We start from the raw sequence: 18,421 nt of genomic DNA, 5'->3' as shown, positions 1-18,421 counted from the left end.
AATGGGTGGACGAAGAAAGTGGAAGTATTGATAATGAAAGAGAATCTGAACTAGTTACAAAGAAGTCTGGTCGGCGATACGACGAAGACAATTGATTTTAGTTCGTTGAAGGAGATGATTGGAAGAAATCTGTCTCAAGTTGTCCAAATACGAGAACTGGGAGTGTTTAAAGTTCTTTTGACTTTTGATTCTGTATTGAATGCAGAAAAAGCATATACGTTTAAAATGAATAGTCTCTTGTAATTCTTCCATAGTATATGGAGATGAGACGAGACGGAGTGATGTGAAACTCGAACAGTGTGGTTGGAATATTACAGAGTTTCGTTACATGCGTGGTCAGCGGATACCTTTAGTATATTAGGAAGCCAATGGGGGGAAGTAGTCAGTTGTGACAAAGTGACAGTATCGTGCATGTCTTTTATTGTTGGACGAGTGTAAATTGATACTTGTATCATAAATATGATTAATGAATAGGTCCATATCACAGTAGGTATCAGTGGATTTGATGTGCTAGTGAAAGAAGTGGGACAAGAGACTTTTGGATTGAATTGTTATGAAGAAGCTAATGAAAAAAAATAATGTGTGTGTGAGCTTAAATAATACACGGTTTACAAAATCGATGGTTTTCAACTACTAGGCAACCGATGTGGTGATGGGAGAGCTGAGGAAAGACGGAAAAGATAAGGGCAGATTGGTAATTTCTGAAATTATTTTGAACGAGTGGATTAACGATCATTTAAAACAAAATCAGGTATAAACGATAACATATCAACCAATTTATGAAGGAATGAAAGGGAGAGCGGATTGTGTGGGATTTGGTTATATTAATTATAAAGCTGACTTTGAAAATACAGTTACATGAGTTTATGAAGGTAACTTTAATGGGATGAAAAAGAAAGGCAAAAGGAATAAGAAAAAGAAGGTTCTTTGTAGGTTTAGTGCTAGACCCAACAATTTAAGGATGTAAAAAAATAGGGAATGATCCTTGGGCCCGGTTTCCTCAATCAACCGGTTCGATGATGTTGGATTGGGTCTAGAACCTGGGTCAGGCTTGATGAAAATGGAGCACGGTTTTTACGATAGAGATGGGCACGCTAGAGAAGGGTCTACGGCAAGTGTGCAAGAAGCTACATCTACGACACTTTCATTTGAGACCGGCGCGAAGGTGACCGAGGGAGAACGAATCGGTGTTGAAGGAGGAAAGTTGAAGGCTAAACGCGGTAGAGGATGCTCAATGTAGCAAGGGAGATGCGCAACCCTGACGCCGTCTATGTTGGGTCGTGAGATCGAGGAGGAGTTGGTAGTGGAGAAACAAGCCGCTGCTCTCCCAACGGTGACATTGAATGAAGGGATTGGTGTGTTAGGTATGTATGTTGATGATGATAGTACGGAAGACGTTGATGAAGGAACGAGTGATAGGGATGACATTATGAATGATAGGGGCATGAGTTCCGGTACAAAAAGAAAAACATTAACAAAGAGAGAGGGGGAGCTTTCGGAACACGATGAAGAAGTAGCTAGGAAGAGGGTTGTTGATGATGGTGGTTCGGATAAGAATGAAGGAAGTAAAGAAAATAGAGACAGTATTTTGGAGGACTAGATACTTGAAAATAGAAAAACTTAGGACTTTGCGTTGGAATTAGGTGCAATTTTATATAATGAAGAAGATGATATCATGACTATTCTCTAAGCACAGAATGATAAAATTGCTCAAAAAAGAATATTGACAAAACAGAAAGAAAAAGTATGACGCTACAGACCCAAAAATAAAAAAAGGTATGTAATAATTTATTAAAATAAGTTTGTTCTTGGAACCCTAGGGGTTGAACAGTGATAAAATATTGAGCATGGTCAAAAACCTAAAGAAAAAAAATTAAATTGACTATGTTAGGCTTGTTTGAAACTAAGAGACAAGTAGTAACGGAGTTTGATGTAATAAGAATTTGGGGAATGATGCTGGGGGATGGGAATATGCTGGGTCAAAGGGTGCTTAGGATGATTTAATTTGGGGTGAAATAATGTTTAAAATGAGTCGTTGTCATACGTTGATTGTGTGTTGAAGGAGTCTTATTAAAAATAATTTCAATTGTGCTTACTTTGGTGTGTGGGGCTTATACAAGAGAAGAGAAATTTACTTTGTGGGAAGAATTGAGTTATATTACAGGGTTATGTCAATCTCTATGGGAGACTTCAATGAGATTGTACAGGTGGATGAGAGATAGGATGCTGTTAGATTAAGAGCGACTAGACGATTCTAAGAATTGGATACAAGAAGATATGTAACTGGTGGACTTCCGTTTAGAGATCGAAAGTTTACATGGTTTAGAAGTCAATCTTGTAGTCGGATTGACAGAATTTTAGTAAGTTTGGAGTGGTTGGAAATGTTTATATGAGTACAAAATTAGGAGTAAAAAATCAGGATTACACTATAAGAAGGAGAAAGACAAAAAATAGCTGATGAGCTTGTTTGCAATTATTTCTTTTGCTTTTTTTGGTTTTTTTTTAAACTTTTTTGTTTACTTATTGTTCTTACTCTACTTATTGTGTTGAGCTCTCTTGTTCAAAAAAATAGTTTAATTAAAGGCCATAGAAGTCAATTTTTTAGTTATATTAATTAATTTTTTAAATTTTTTATTTTAAATTTTAAAGTCTTAAATTTTAGATTATAAACTTTAAATTCTAATTTTAAGCCCCAACTTCTCCAAAAAATTAAAGTAAAAAAAATATAATTTTATAATTAAAAAATTAATTAATATTAACTAATTATTAAAATTAATTTTCTATATTTATTCATATCAAAATATTATAAATAATTAATATTTTATATTATTTTATTCAATACTAATTTAATTTTTTATTTTTATTTATAAACATTGATCTCAATTAACATTCTCTTAATATTTTAGATAACTTTTATTTAGTTTGAGTATCTAAATCTAACTGTTAAATGGTCTATCTTAATTGAATAAATAGTGACGTAATAATTTAAAAATAAACATAAAAAAATATTTGATAACAACATAAATTAATAAAAAATAATCAAAATTTATTTTATAAAATTTATTTGATATTTATTAATTATTTATTTATTAATTATTATACTAATAATTAATAAATATTAAATAAGATAAATTTTACATATTAATTTGTCTATTTAGCATTATGAATAGCTATTACAACTGTATGTTTGAGATTTTAGGTTTGTATATCTATTTTGTGATGGACATGCACACGCGTGATACATCATGACCAATAATAATGCAAGCTAAGTGGGTAGATAAGGGTTTGACTTGGGAAATGTACAATGCACATGTTGAGTTGAGGGGTTTTTTTTTTTATATGAAAATATAAGTAGTGATATATCTTAATATTATAACTTTTGGTATTTTTTAAAAGTGTAGAAGATACATAAATCGGAGGGTCCGATTTCTATACTTCAAATTTTAAATTTTTTTTAATAGAAATTCTTCGGTCCGATTTTTGTTTTTTCACAAATTTCTCGGTCCGATTTTACAAATCACTCGGTCTGATTTCTGTATCTATACAAATCGGACGGTCCAATTTTTGTTTATCTAATTAAACGGTTCCACATTTGAAAATAACACCCCATCAACCCACATTTTAAAAAAACATCATTGCTACTCCAATATTAAAAACAAAATCTGGAGTTGAGGGAGTAGGGGTGGCTCAAGTGTTTGCCCCGCATGCATGCAAACTAGCCAGCCGGTAACAGCAAATTCGGCTAACTTAATTCTCTTCAATTTTCACCCAAAGCCGTTTTATTACCCCAAAAATCAAGCACTGTTTCAGCTAGGGGTGTTCACGGTATTGTTTGAATTAGTTTTGAGTAAAAAATTCATCCAATTCGAACACTAATTTTACTTGTGGTGCGGTTTGAATTTGATGACTTTTTAAAAAAAATCTGATGTGATCCGATCCAATTTTAAGCGGTTTGAATTAGATTAGATTTGCAGTTTTGTAAATTAAAAAAATTAAATACATATAACAAGTCTCAACATCAAATTTTATATAATCAACAATGATATAACAAGTCTTAACAATATCTTAAAAAGTCAGCGATAATGTAATAATAGAATTAAAATTATAGGTTAGTTAAAATAAATAAATAAATAATATTTTGAACATAAAATATTTATTAAATAATAATAATATATGAATAATATAAAAATATATAACAAATTGAACATATTATAAGTATAATTGTAAATATAATAATAAAATAATAATATTATAACACATTGTGCGGTTTGGATTGGATTGGATCGGTTATCAAAAGTAGATCCGAAATTCGATCCGATCCAGCGGTTTGCAAAAAATAAAATCCAATCAAATCCGAATTAATTCGGTTTTAATCGGTTTTTAGTTTGGATTGGATTAGATGAGCGGTTTAATTTGAATCGGTTTGGATTTGAACACCCCTAATTGCAGCTACATGTATAAAAGTTATCAGAGGAGGAGGAGGATTTTGCAATGAACCCTGAAACTCTCTCATTGGAAACCGAAAAACGATCATCGGAGGAGGAGGATTTAGTTGCACGAAGCACGAAGAAAGTCAAGATAATTTCAACAAGACAGAGGGATGTTGTGATGGAAGAAGAATCTAACCAAGGAGAACAGCCCAACGTAATTATAGACGGATAGCAGGTCAGCCCGGATGTGGAGATGGTGCTTGAAACTGCTATGACCCAACCTGCAAAAGTTTCTTACAGAGATTGCCTATTAGGAGATGTGCTAGATAAATTAAACCCAGAAGATATTGTTGAGATGGTGGTGGAGGACTATCTCTCTGATCAAGAAATCAGGGACTTGGGTACAGAGTCTCAGGCTCCCTTCAACCCAAAACCATCAATCGAAGTGACCCTGGAGGAGTATGACGAGTGGTGCAGGTCATGGAAACAGACGCTGATTGTGAAGCCTCTAGGTAAGAGGATTAACCTTCAAACTATGGAAAGATGGATAAACAGTAGATGGGGTAGAAATGAGGCTATCCGAGTGATGGATCTCGAAGAAAGGTTCTTCATGGTTTGATTCTCTTGTCAAGAGGATTATGGATATGCCCTTTTCGAAGGACCATGGATGATTGCTGACCATTATCTGTTAGTGCAAAGATGGAGACCATTGTTCATCCCACAGAAAACAGAGGTGCAGAAATTGGCCACCTGGGTGAGAATTCCGAATCTCCCGACAGAGCCTTACAACAAGCATTTCCTTTGGAAAGTAGGGATGTCCTTGGGAGTCATGCTTCGTGTCGATGAGCTCATCTCAATCCATTCCAGAAGAAAATTTGCACGTATATGTGTGAAAATAGATCTTAGAAGAAAGCTTGTTCCATCATTCACTGCCCTTGGCAAGGATTTCAAATTGGAATATGAGGGACTCCACCAAATTTGTTTCTCTTGTGGAAGACATGGACACAAAATGGACGGGTGTGTTGAATTGGCAGAACAAACCAAACAAGATGCAAAAAAACATGGTGAAGACTCTAATCGGAGACACCACGGAGGGGGTGACAATGCCGGAAACCTGAGACAAGGGAAGCAGAGTCAGCAAGAACAAAATGGGAAAGAAAATATGATAGCAAAAAATCAGGGAGCAGATATGGAAAATTAAGCCGTTGAGAATATTCAGCAAAACCAAATCCCACAAATCAATCAAAATTTGAATATTGAAGGTTTGGAAAATAAGGAAAGTCCCTTTGGACCATGGATGGTGGTTAAAAAATCCCAGAGAAGGAATAGACAAAATCCTGGTAAGGCGTATGAAAAAAAGAAAAGAAATGATTATGCAGACAGATTTGATGCATTAAAGGAGCAAGAGCTAGAAGAGGAAAGTGAAGTGCATTTGGAAGGGAGTATTCATTCTAATAAGGAAAAGAAAAATGATGCTAACGTTAAAGGAGTGCAATATTATGCCAGCGTGGAAAACCAACAGAGGAACTATAATGCTGCTACAAAGAATTATACAACAAGTAAAACCTACAAAGGCAAGAACTCTGATAATAGTAGAAGGAATAACCAGAATCAAGCAGGAAGCTCTAAACACAAACAACAACTCAGCACAAACAATTCCACTTCTAAAGCAAAAAATCAAGTTGATACAGATAAGCAAGACAACACTCCAATAGATGCAACAAATAACAGAAGCAAAGAAGGAAGCCATAGTGAATACTGGAAACAATTCAGCAGGTTAGGGAAGAATATCTACAACAGCCATAAAGAGGGCAATGTTATCCCTCTGTTTGGCAATCTTGACCATCACACGGGAAACCTTATAGCCACCACTATGGGGGAGGAAGGGTAGAAGGTCAAATAGGAAATACCAAAGACAAACCACCTGAGAGTGAACAGGATACCAGGGTAGAGAATTTTGAAGTGACAGATAGTCGTATGCATGATGACAACTCTAGAGTCAAAGAGCAAGTGATGCCGAGGATATTTGGCATATAGAGATTTAATTCTTCTCTTCTCTGTCCAGGGAGTCTCTTCCCTCGTCTTATTTTTATGTTATCTAGATTTTTTTATGATGAATATTTTAATTTGGAATTGCAGAGGAGCCTCTGTAAAGGGGTTCCACTCTATGCTAACTGATTTATATACTAAGTATAAGGCAACCTTTTGCATATTACTTGAGACCCATATTTCAGGGAAGAAAGTAGAGCTGATTATTAAAAAATTCGGGTTCGATAGCTAGTGTGTCAGCGAAGCTGAAGGCTTCTCGGGTGGTATTTGGTGTTTATGGAAGAAAAATTTTTGGAACATCAAACCCATTACTATACATAGACAGCTTATCCACTTGGAGGTTCAATGGAATAGAGAACCTCCTTGGTTGTTCACAGCTTTTTATGGGATCCCTCAAGCAGAAAATTGCAATGCACTATGGGATAAGTTGGAGGACATTGCTAATAGCATATCAGGCCCATGGTGTATAGGAGGGGACTTCAACTCTACTCTTACGATAAATGACACAGGGGATCTTCCAATCTTTCTCTTGATACTTATAAGTTTGAAAAATGTTTAAATATTTGCGGGTTAAAAGATTTGGGCTTCTCAGGGCCCCCTTTCACCTGGCAATGAAGAAATATTAAGAGAAGGCTTGACCGCTTTTTCAGCAATATTTCCTTCTCTAATCGTTTTCTTGATGTTGGTGTGAAACATCTCCCTAAATTAAAATCTGACCATTTACCTATCCTTCTTAACTTTCAGGTAGCTAATGATGATGGGAGGGATAAACCCTTCCAATTTCTTGCGCCTTGGATTCTGCATAAAGACTATAATAACTTGGTGAAAGGAAGTTGGAATAGAACTCAAGGACTTGTTCAAAATGTTAGGAATTTCACAGCCCAAGCAAGGTTATGGAACAAGGACGTCTTTGGACACATCTTTAGAAAAAAGTAACAAATTTTGAATATATTGGAGGGAATCAATAACAAGTTATCTTTTCATCCTAATCCTTTCTTAGAAAAGCTTCAAAATGATCTCAACAAGGAGTATGAGACCATTTCCATCCAAGAAAAAAGTTATTGGCAACAAATGTCTAGATGTAATAAAATTAACTTTGGTGATAAAAACACAAGAAACTTGCATCAGAAGGCCAATAGAATAAGGAAAAGAAATAAAGTTACTGCACTTAAAGATGAGGAAGGTAACTGGATTGATGATGTTGCTGATTTGAAGAAATGGGGAGTAAATTTCTTTAAGGCTCTATACTCGTCAGACGGGAATAATAAGCCCTACCCTATTAAAAACCGATTCCCCAAGCTTCACAAAGAAGACTATGCTGAGCTTGCGAAGGAAGCCTCTAGAAAGGAAGTTAAAAATGCTATCTTTAACATGGGAAGTTGGAAGGCACCGGGCAGCGATGAAATCCCAGCAAAATTTTTCCAACACTCCTGGGATATAGTAGCGGAATCATTAACCAGCTGGGTCAAGGACATCTTCCAAGACCCGAGGAACATCAGGGAAGTCAATCAAATGCTGATTACTATCATACCTAAAAATCCAGCTCCGAAAAATTTTAGCCACTTCAGACCTATTAGTCTCTGTAACGTGTGTTATAAAGTGATCACTAAAATTGTGGCTTCTAGACTTAAGAATTTTATACCTACTCTTATTGCTAACACTCAATCTAGCTTTGTGCCTGGCAGGGTTAGTGCGGATAATATTCTTGTGGTACAGGAAGTGGTCCATACTATGAGGAGCAGGAACCAATGCAAAGGCTTAATGGCGATAAAAATTGACTTAGAAAAGGCTTATGATAGATTAAACTGGAACTTTGTGGTGGATACTTTAAAGGATATGGAATCCCAGATAACATTATCAACATTGTTGCTTATTGCATTTCATCCCGAACTATGAATCTCCTATGGAATGGTTCACCATCTGAAACGTTCTCTCCTACCAGAGGCGTTAGATAGGGAGACCCTCTTTTCCCCTACCTCTTTGTTTTATGTATTGAAAGATTATCACATATGATTAATAAAGTAGTAGAGAATAAAAAGTGGGAACCTATAACCCTTTCCAGAAATGGACCTAATATTTCTCACCTATGCTTTGCAGATGACTTGGTGTTGTTTGCAAGAGCGAGCTTGGAACAGGTTCGAGTTATTAAGGAGACCCTTCAAATATTCTGTGATAGCTCAGGGCAAAAGTTCAACCTTAGCAAGTCATGTGTCTTCTTTTCAAAGAACGTGAACCACAACATCAAGCAATAGCTTAGCCAGGATCTTGGAGTGCCACTCACATCAAATCTAGGAAGATGTCTAGGAGTCCCCCTCATTCACGAGAAATGCAACCAGAAACACTTTCAATTTGTGATTGATCGGATTCAATCCAAGCTGTCTTCTTGAAACAAGAGGACTTTATCTCTCGCCGGGAGAACTACGCTCGTCCAATCTGTTCTATCCACTATCCCTAGCTATTGTATGCAAACTATGAAGCTTTCAAAGGTGGTTTGTAATAAGATTGATAAGATTTGTAGGGATTTTCTCTAGGAAAGTAATGAAGAGGAGAAGAATGTCCACCTTCTAAATTGGGACAAAATTTGTAGGACCAAGGAAGAGGGTAGATTGGGTATTCGAAAAGCTCACGAGACTAACCAGTTATTCCTTATGAAGCTGGCTTGGGGTCTCATTCATAATAAGGACGCCTTGTGGGCTAAAGTCATGAAGGCTAAGTACGGATGTGGGAATGGCAAGGTTCCAAAAGTTCACAAAAAAACTAGCAGTTTGAATGTGTGGCCAGGAATCACTTCTATTTGGGATAAGTTTTGTAATCAGCTCGTTTGGAAAATAGGAGATGGAAAGGATATTTTTTCTGGGAGGATCATTGGGTTTCAGGAATTCCTAAACTACGAGAAGCTGTTATTATGAACCTTGACGAGAACAAAATGGCAGAAAAGGTCAAAGATTATGCGAATGAGCATGGGAATTGGGATTGGGAGAAAATCTCTCATGTTCTGCCTGATGAGATAATCAGTCATCTTCGCACCCTAAAAGCCCCTAATGCCTCTACAGGGGAGGATTGTGTGAGTTGGGCTCCAGCAGCAGATGGAAATTTTTCTATTAGAATAGCTTATGATGCATTTTTCAAGGATAATAGTGAGAACAGTAACATATATAAGCAAATTTAGAAATTAAAGATTCCCCAGAGATTGAAGTCTTTCAGTTGGCTTTTAACTCATGAAGCTCTTTTAACAAATAGCAAAAGGAAAAGCAGAGGATTAACTGAAGATAGTACCTGCCCCAGATGCCATGATGTCGAAGAGACGATACTCCACGTTTTGCGGGACTGTCCTTTTATTCGCAAAGTGTGGACCAGTATCATTTCCAGAGATTACCAGGACACCTTTTTCTCTCAATCCTTCCATGACTGGTTGAGAAAAAATCTTCTGGAAGCTTCTCCTTTTGTTAATGGGACACCTTGACCCATAACTTTCACCACCACCTGTAACTTAGCCTGGAAAAGTAGAAACAAGCTTATTTTTAGTGAAGAAAGTTTACCAAACACCCAATTTAGTTGCATTGCAATTAATCTTGCAGATCATTATCATTTTTCTCTAAACCTAACAGAGGTCAGTACCAAAACCTTAAGACTTACCAGAAAAGAATCAATCGGATGGGAACCGCCGGAACAGGGATGGCTTAAACTGAACATGGACGGATCGGTGCTCCAACCTGGAAGTAGAGGGGCGTGTGGTGGCATTATCCGGAATCGGGAGGGCCGCGTGATAGTAGGTTTCAGCATGAAGATTGGAAAGTGTACCATCATTACGGCAGAGATCTGGGGCTTTTATGTCGGCATTAAATTAGCAACGGAGATGAAAATCTCCAAACTTGTAGTTGAGTCTGACTCTAAATGTGCTATGGAGCTAATTCAAAAGACATCAGTGGAGAAGTACTCTCAATCTACTCTAATTCGAGCTATTAAAGAGCTCCTAGTTAGCTTGGAGAGCGTTGTTGTCCGTCATATCTACCGGGAGGCAAATTTCTGCGCAGATGCTCTTGCTAAGGCAGGGCAAGAACAAGAAGCTGGAGTCCATTACTTCAAGCTCCCCCCTGCTATGGTCGCACATCAAGTGCTTGCGGATAGAAGTGGAATGAAATTCTCCAAAAACGTTACGCTGTGATCTTTTGTTGTCCTGAGCCTTAGGCCCCGTTATACATAAAAAAAGTTTAAATTTTGTTTTATGTATATAATAATTTATTAACTAATAATAAATTTTTAAATAAAATTTTAATTTATAATAAATTAATTATTCACTTACCAAATTAAAAGAATATTATGTACAATTTAAAAAAATATGACATAGAAATAATGTAACATTATTGATGTGATAATTAATAATAATCTAAAAATATTGTATTATTAAGTTATTGGACCTAACACTTTTAAAATTATCTTTAATATTTGATTTGATTTTTTGTTAATATTTAAAATAATTTTAATTTTATCTTTATTATTAAATTTTTATCAAAAACAATTTTAATTAAATTGTTTTTTTTTTTACTTTAACTGCAAATTCAACTCTATTCATAATTCTAACTTAACCCCAATTTCAATCCTAAACTCAAAACTCTAACCTCGATTCAAAATTTAGTCATAACATGCTAATTCTCTCACCACTAACAATCCCAACACTACTAGCAACCCTATTTCATTTCCATCTTATCCCACATCTTGCTGCTACCAGGCTACCACTCTAACCCAATCATATAGAAGTCATGTTAGATAGCGCTTAGAAGAGAAACAGAAACATGAAAGTGAAAGTGGAGATAAGAAGGTGAAAAATAAAGAGACGTGATGGATGTGGAGGTGACATGGACAACGACTTTGATAAGCAAATGAGCAATGGATAGGGGGTATGCGCTCTTCGATTCTATCCTTCCAACAATCGCCATCGACCTCAAAGGTGCAAAGCTAAGGCTGATGACAAAATGAGGGAAAAGAAAAACGGTAACAAAAAAAGCGATGGTAATTATGATGGGTAGAGGAAAAATGCGGTGAAGGAATATCAATGTGAGGAAGAGGATGAAGTAAACATGACAGAGGCGCGTGGAATGGGTGGTAGTGGTGGTGTTAATACGCGTTGTAAGAGAGTGAAAGGAAGAGATTTTAGAGTGTGTGGGAGACTGGGAGGGTTATTAAAAGTTAAGGACTAAGGAGATTGTTTTGGAAGAATTTAGAAAAAAAAATTAATGATGAATAAAAAATTAAAATTTATTTTAAATATTATGAAAAATTGAAACAAATGAAATGTTAAGAGTGAAAAATTTTGGAGGGTAATGTTTTATTTTTGTATTTCATAAGATTATATTAGTTTTATTTATAAATAATATTGAAAGCTGGAATAGCTCAGTTGGTTAGAGCGTGTGGCTGTTAACCATAAGGTCGGAGGTTCAAGCCCTCCTTCTAGCGAGATTTTTGACTTTTAGTCATTGAGAAATGTATTTCGTTTCTGGGTAGGATTGCCATATTGTGGGCTTGTGGTTTTAGTCCAATTTAAGATATTATAGACCTTATTGGGCTTAGACCAACTTTATGGTTCCCTGTTAAAGGCCATAAGAATTCTTATACTAGCTGGATCAAAATCCATGTCTCTATGAATGTCTCAAACCAGATACGTAATCTAGCAAAAAATAAATAGACCAAATAACGGAAAAGCAAAAAGAATGTCCACCCTTAAAAAGGAAAAAAAAAAGACACCAGTTATCACTTTGCTAAAAAAAAGAGAGTATCTAATGCGTGTGTGAGTGGAGTGTGGGTGTGTGTTCTGTGTTGTATTGACAAAAAGAAAAAAAAAATGTTAAAACAAACAGCTAAGCTTTGTGCTGAAAATATTGTTTATACTGTAATGTTTTATAATTATAGAAGAATCAGTTACTTATTTTTTTTTTGAGACTTTTTAATGCATTAAAAGGTCTACTATTTTATACTCTTGAAAACATTAACCTCTTAGCTAAAGTACGAATTTGGTTTGAAGGTGTATATTGAATTCAGGGAAACAAGAAAACAACCATGCTTGAGTTTGGGATTATCTATGCTTTGTTATGACTCGTGAAGAATTTGAATGGATTTGTGGCAAGTGGCAGCATCACTTTCAAGAATTTTGAACACCCAATCCGCCTTTTGAACGCACCCAGACAGACTTAATCAAGTTGTGGCCAAGAAGCGAGGATTATGCCATTGTGGATAGGCCTTTCATGGCCTCTTTTACTTTCCAGTGTGCATAAATATCTCAATTTTCAAGTTATGTTCATTTTATTTTCACACAAAATAATGAAAATATGAATGACAATGAGTTGCACATACATACATCATAACATGCATGCTCCTGTAAATGCAGGTACCAGAGAATTAGGTGTCTCAAGTCTAAACTAAAGTCTTTTTTCTCCCTATTTTATTCATCTTATATATATATAGTAATGTAAATTATTTTTATTATTTAAAAATCAGTATTCAAAATTTAAATGTTCGAATTACTAACGTATAACATAAATAAAATAGAATAAAAACTTTCGTTTTTCTCAGAAGATCATAATACTAAAATCAAACTATATATCAATACAAAAATATTATGTATACATAAAAAATAAATTATTAATTTTTTTATGTCCACGAAATATGATGGATATAAACGTAAAAAAATGTGATAGTTAATGAATTAAAATTTATCAGCAAGATCTGAATACTTAAACATAATGATATTATAAATAGAGCCAATGATTGAAGTGCACGTGTGAAGGGTGGGTCCCAATTCCCAAACCGTGGCGCCATGGCTCTCCTTACTGAGTCACAGGCACTCTGAAGATGGATAACAATAACAACTAACTATCACACAAATACACTCTCTGTCTGAGAGAGAGAGAGAGATGGCGATGGCAATGGCGCTTCGGAGGCTCTCATCTTCCATAGACAAACCTCTCCGCCCTCTCTTCAATGCCACTTCCGTTTGCTACAAGGTCTGTTCTCTCTCTCTCTCTCTCTCTCTCTCTCTCTCTCTAGTTGTTGCCGTTTTTATTCACTAATTTCCTTTCTTTCTTTTATTTCTTTTCCAAAATTGGTTGTTGTAGTCATCGTTGCCTGATGAAGCTGTCTACGACAAAGAGAGACCAGGAGTTACAGTAAGATATCACTTCAATTCATTTCTACTATAGGAAAAAAAAGAAGGTTAATTGTGGTTGTAGTGTGATGGTTTCGATTTCAAATTGTTGGGATTTTCAGTGGCCAAAGCAATTGAATGCCCCACTTGAGGTTGTTGATCCTCAGATTGCTGATATAATTGAGCTCGAAAAAGCTAGGCAATGGAAGGTAATTTATTTACATACACATGTTATTGGTCATGAGACTCTTCATTTATGCAGCTACAATTGTTGCGTGCAATGTGATTGCAGAAACCATGGAACAACAAAATTATTTCTGTTTTAATCGTGCTTCTGTTCAAAATTACCGCACCTAGGGAGAACATTACATAAGGATTGGAACTCAGTTTTTTCTTTTTTCAGTAGCTTGTACTTATTAGAATGACTTATCTGAATATAACTTTTTTGGGGGTGAAGGGGCTTGAACTGATACCGTCAGAGAATTTCACTTCAGTCTCTGTAATGCAAGCTGTTGGCTCAGTCATGACTAACAAGTACAGTGAAGGATATCCTGGTGCAAGATATTATGGTGGAAATGAGTATGTCGCTCACTTTTCTTCTGTGTTCGTTCACCTCTGGATAATTCAACAAACACAATAATATACAGTGGCTAGCATTTTAGATTTTATTATGGACTCCTGCTTCTAGTCCAATTAAAAAATTGTTGCCTTTCTTCCTCAAGGTACATTGATATGGCAGAAAGACTATGTCAGAAGCGTGCCCTCGAGGCATTTAGGTTGGATCCAGCTAAATGGGGAGGTAACTGCACAATAACTATATTGGTATACCCTTTTATTTGGCTTTGTTGATTGCACATTATTTCATCTTGTTGGTCATTGGCCTGTTGTTCTAATTGTTCTAAGCTTGCAGGTGGACATGATCTATTCTTTGTGATTACCTTTTTTTTATTTTTTTCCCCTTTCTTCTTCTACCACTTGAGGCACACGAGTTTTTATTCAGAATTCAGAAGTAGCATTTAGGTTGAATTCTCTTGTAGACTTTTTGCTGGTTAAATTTCAAAATGAATGCTCATGAGCTTTCTTGATATTCAGTAGATTCTTTTAAAATATTTAGGTGTCAATTTTTCTCATATGTTATTACCCATAAACTGCAGTGAACGTTCAGCCTCTATCTGGGTCTCCTTCAAATTTTCAAGTTTATACTGCATTGCTAAAACCTCATGACAGAATCATGGCACTTGATCTTCCTCATGGTGGACATCTTTCTCATGGATACCAGGTATTTTCAACTTCCATCATCCACCATTTCCTGTGATAATGAAATCTATCACGTTCATGGGTTATTGGTAATTTCTTTTGGCAATTTCTTCAAGGATTAGATAGAAATCACTTTGTAGTTATTCATAAAAATTTAATGCTCTTATTACATATCTATTTATGTATAATTCTTATTAGTTGAGACTTTGTGTTTACTATTGGCATTGCTTAGTGTGATTGTGACAGTTAATTAGGATTCTTTACATGTGTGAACAAACTTTCTTTTTTCTTCTCTATCCAAGAAGCTCTTTCATTAATTTGTTCTGCCTTCTGTTTAATTATATATATGATAGACTAAGATTGTTTCTGTTGTCACGATGCAGACTGACACCAAAAAGATTTCTGCAGTCTCGATTTTTTTTGAGACAATGCCATATAGATTGAATGAAAGCACAGGATACATTGACTATGACCAGGTATTGATTTGGCTACTTCCGTAATAACAGATTATTGCTATTTGCATAATTAGCTTGATCATATTTATTTTAGTCGCCACGAATTAAAGTATTCATCTGATATACATATAGCAAGTTTAGTTACAGACCGCATGCATATAAATTAGAAATCAAACAATTTTACTTCATCGTAAATAATTTTTTGAACCTCTTAAAATCAAACTCAAGCTAATCCGATATTTTTTGTACCCTTTTGTGTAATATTATCATCGTTGTGACATGAAAATCTCAAAATGCAGATGGAAAACATGGCTAAACTCTTCAGGCCAAAATTAATTGTTGCTGGAGCCAGTGCTTATGCACGCCTGTATGATTATGCACGTGTACGCAAGGTAACAAATTGTATGTTAGTTTTTGTAGATTTTATGTTGTACACATTAAATGATTTTCAGGAAGGCCCAACGTTGAATTCATGAGCATGTTGCAGGTGTGCGACAAACAGAAAGCTATACTGTTGGCAGATATGGCACACATCAGTGGATTGGTTGCAGCTGGTGTTATCCCATCACCTTTTGATTATGCAGATGTAGTGACTACCACCACTCACAAGTCACTTCGTGGCCCCCGTGGAGCTATGATATTCTTCAGGAAGGGAGTTAAAGAAACTAACAAACAAGGACAGGAGGTAAATTGCTTAGATTCATTTGACTTTGTTTTGTTCTTTTCTCAATCTGAAATTTCACTTTTATTTATAGGTCCGGTTTGTGCTGTTTTAAATTCATGACATTGGCCAAACATCGATACAGTAATTCTTTTTTTTTTTTTTTTCAGGTGTTGTATGACTACGAGGACCGAATCAACCAAGCTGTCTTCCCAGGACTGCAAGGTGGTCCGCACAACCACACCATTACTGGTTTGGCTGTTGCATTGAAGCAGGTATGCTCTTTGTTTCTTGATTCATATTTTTTCAGTTGTGACAGATTCTGATGGAAAAGGTCTATTTTTATTCATATTATATTATTATGGTTCACCTTTTATGTATATATTTGCAAGTGCCAGATACAATAAATTGGATTTGTAGTACCCTGCTTTTTCATCTTAGCATAATATGAAGGTTTCTTGGGGGTGGATTTGGAGATTGACCTAATTTGAATGATATCAATTGGATAATGCAAATGGGTGGGAGGAATAAGTTTCAAAATCTTTAAATGATACTCTTGAAACCAAATTGTCTGAATCCATACTGAGTTCTTTATTATTTTAACTTTGTAAAATATTGCTATTGCAAGAATGTTCAGATATGCTCTGTGTACAGTATTTATAATTCATTTCCCGTGTGAATGCAGGCTACAACTCCAGAGTATAGGGCATATCAAGAGCAAGTTCTCAGCAATTGTTCAAAATTTGCACAGGTGCATTACAAATGACAAATATTTCTTGTTGTGTCTATTGGATTCTATACCACAAAGTGTTCCAAATATATAGCCTTTGTTATGTACTGATGGAATCTTTGACATTTTGCAGGCTCTTAGTGAGAGAGGCTATGAGCTGGTTTCCGGTGGAACTGAGAATCATCTTGTTTTGGTGAATCTTAAGAACAAGGTAATGCACACATCTGGCTTGCTTTCATAGAAGCTTAGATGGGTGTACTTTTAACACAATAATTATGGCATCTAATGCTAGTTGCTTGTGTTATTAGATATCACTTGGTAAGCTTTTGAGAAAGTGAGACAATATTCAGAATTGACCTTATGGGAAGAAACTCCTACCTATTTTTTCAAAAAGAGTCACTTCTTTTTATCAAACAAGTACACATCCATAGTCATACCACACTAAAACGAAGTTACTAGCTTTGCTTGTGCTTTAATTCTGGAACATTTTGTATCCCCTTGAAAAAGGCCTATATTATGCGAGATCCAAAAACTAGAGCTGTGACTGCATTTTATCCTAAATAATCTTATTAAGTAATGTTAAAGTGAGACCAATGCCTTTCCCAATTATTTGTGCAGGGAATTGATGGCTCCAGAGTTGAGAAGGTGTTGGAAGCTGTTCATATTGCAGCAAATAAAAACACTGTTCCTGGAGATGTCTCTGCTATGGTTCCTGGTGGCATCAGGATGGGTACAGACTCTTCAATTGCTTATATTGAGATTTCAATGTCTTTTGTCATTAACTTGATAGCTCTTGTTGATTTCAGGAACGCCTGCCCTTACTTCTAGGGGATTTGTTGAGGAGGATTTTGTCAAGGTAGCGGAGTTTTTTGATGCAGCAGTAAAATTGGCTCTGAAGATAAAGGCAGAGAGCAAAGGTTCTTAAAACTTTCAATATGCATAATTGTTTTCTATTCAGAAAATTCTGGTTTAAATTTTAACTTGTTGCTGAGAGATTGCAGCTGCTTAATTAAGCTGACTTGTGGTTTGTTATTGCATATTTTTATCAGGAACGAAATTGAAGGACTTTATGGCCACAATCGAGTCATCTTCAACCTTTCAGTCAGAGATTGCAAAGCTCCGCCACGATGTTGAAGAGTATGCAAAGCAATTTCCAACCATTGGTTTCGATAAAGCAACCATGAAATACAAAGATTGAGGAGAGAAAATGTTCCAATAGGTATGCATTTTGACGATGTAACCATGTTTTCAGGCATTCTAGTTCCTTGATGATTTCGTACTGTATTTTAGTTCTTCAAGATAAAGAAATCTTGCATTTGACATTTCTAACTGAAGATCAAGTTTCTTAAACTGGCACATTCAAAATCCTTGTTGAAATTTCTCTCACGAATTCAGTTTGCATTGTGACAGGTCACACCGTGGTCTTATTGGCATGCAATTCAAGATGATCAGTTTCTTGATTCATGTTACAGGACGCTAAGAGGATAACATATAAAATTTAGTCTATGTATGAATCTAGAAAAACTTGATCATTATCTTCTTGAAATGTATCAATGCATATCATATGTAATAAAGGCTTCAACTACAAAATTTCCAGAATAGATGCTTGTTGACACCTCCCTCCCCATTTTACGCGATTACAATCCGATTGCAGGAAATAAATATATCTCTTATAAATCAAATGAGTCTCTTTCACTGACA

General features: G+C 35.5%; 1 protein-coding gene and 1 non-coding gene across 3 annotated transcripts; both read left to right on the top strand.

The window, feature by feature from the left end:
* Positions 1 to 11,859: 11,859 nt before the first annotated feature.
* TRNAN-GUU (transfer RNA asparagine (anticodon GUU)) lies at positions 11,860 to 11,933 on the top strand. The gene has a single exon. It is a non-coding gene; the product is annotated as a tRNA-Asn (tRNA).
* Positions 11,934 to 12,517: 584 nt separating this feature from the next.
* On the top strand, positions 12,518 to 18,402 carry LOC112791708 (serine hydroxymethyltransferase, mitochondrial). 2 transcript variants are annotated; one of them, XM_072233552.1, is made up of 17 exons: positions 12,778 to 12,861; positions 13,233 to 13,477; positions 13,589 to 13,639; positions 13,740 to 13,826; positions 14,075 to 14,196; positions 14,340 to 14,416; positions 14,772 to 14,896; positions 15,258 to 15,350; positions 15,629 to 15,721; positions 15,817 to 16,014; positions 16,161 to 16,265; positions 16,676 to 16,741; positions 16,854 to 16,931; positions 17,339 to 17,450; positions 17,527 to 17,637; positions 17,770 to 17,939; positions 18,131 to 18,402. In XM_072233552.1, the coding sequence occupies exons 2-16, from the start codon at positions 13,388 to 13,390 to the stop codon at positions 17,916 to 17,918; spliced, it is 1,557 nt and encodes a 518-aa protein (XP_072089653.1). In that variant the 5' UTR covers positions 12,778 to 12,861; positions 13,233 to 13,387; the 3' UTR covers positions 17,919 to 17,939; positions 18,131 to 18,402. The 2 variants fall into 2 exon arrangements, with proteins under 2 accessions (XP_025690429.1, XP_072089653.1); XM_025834644.3 differs by having other exon boundaries at positions 12,518 to 13,477.
* Positions 18,403 to 18,421: the final 19 nt, after the last annotated feature.

Source organism: Arachis hypogaea, chromosome 3 (genome assembly GCF_003086295.3).
Source record: "Arachis hypogaea cultivar Tifrunner chromosome 3, arahy.Tifrunner.gnm2.J5K5, whole genome shotgun sequence".
NCBI lineage: Eukaryota > Viridiplantae > Streptophyta > Magnoliopsida > Fabales > Fabaceae > Arachis > Arachis hypogaea.
The sequence above is the reverse complement of the archived record's forward strand: the minus strand, read 5'-3'. Positions and strand labels throughout refer to the sequence as shown.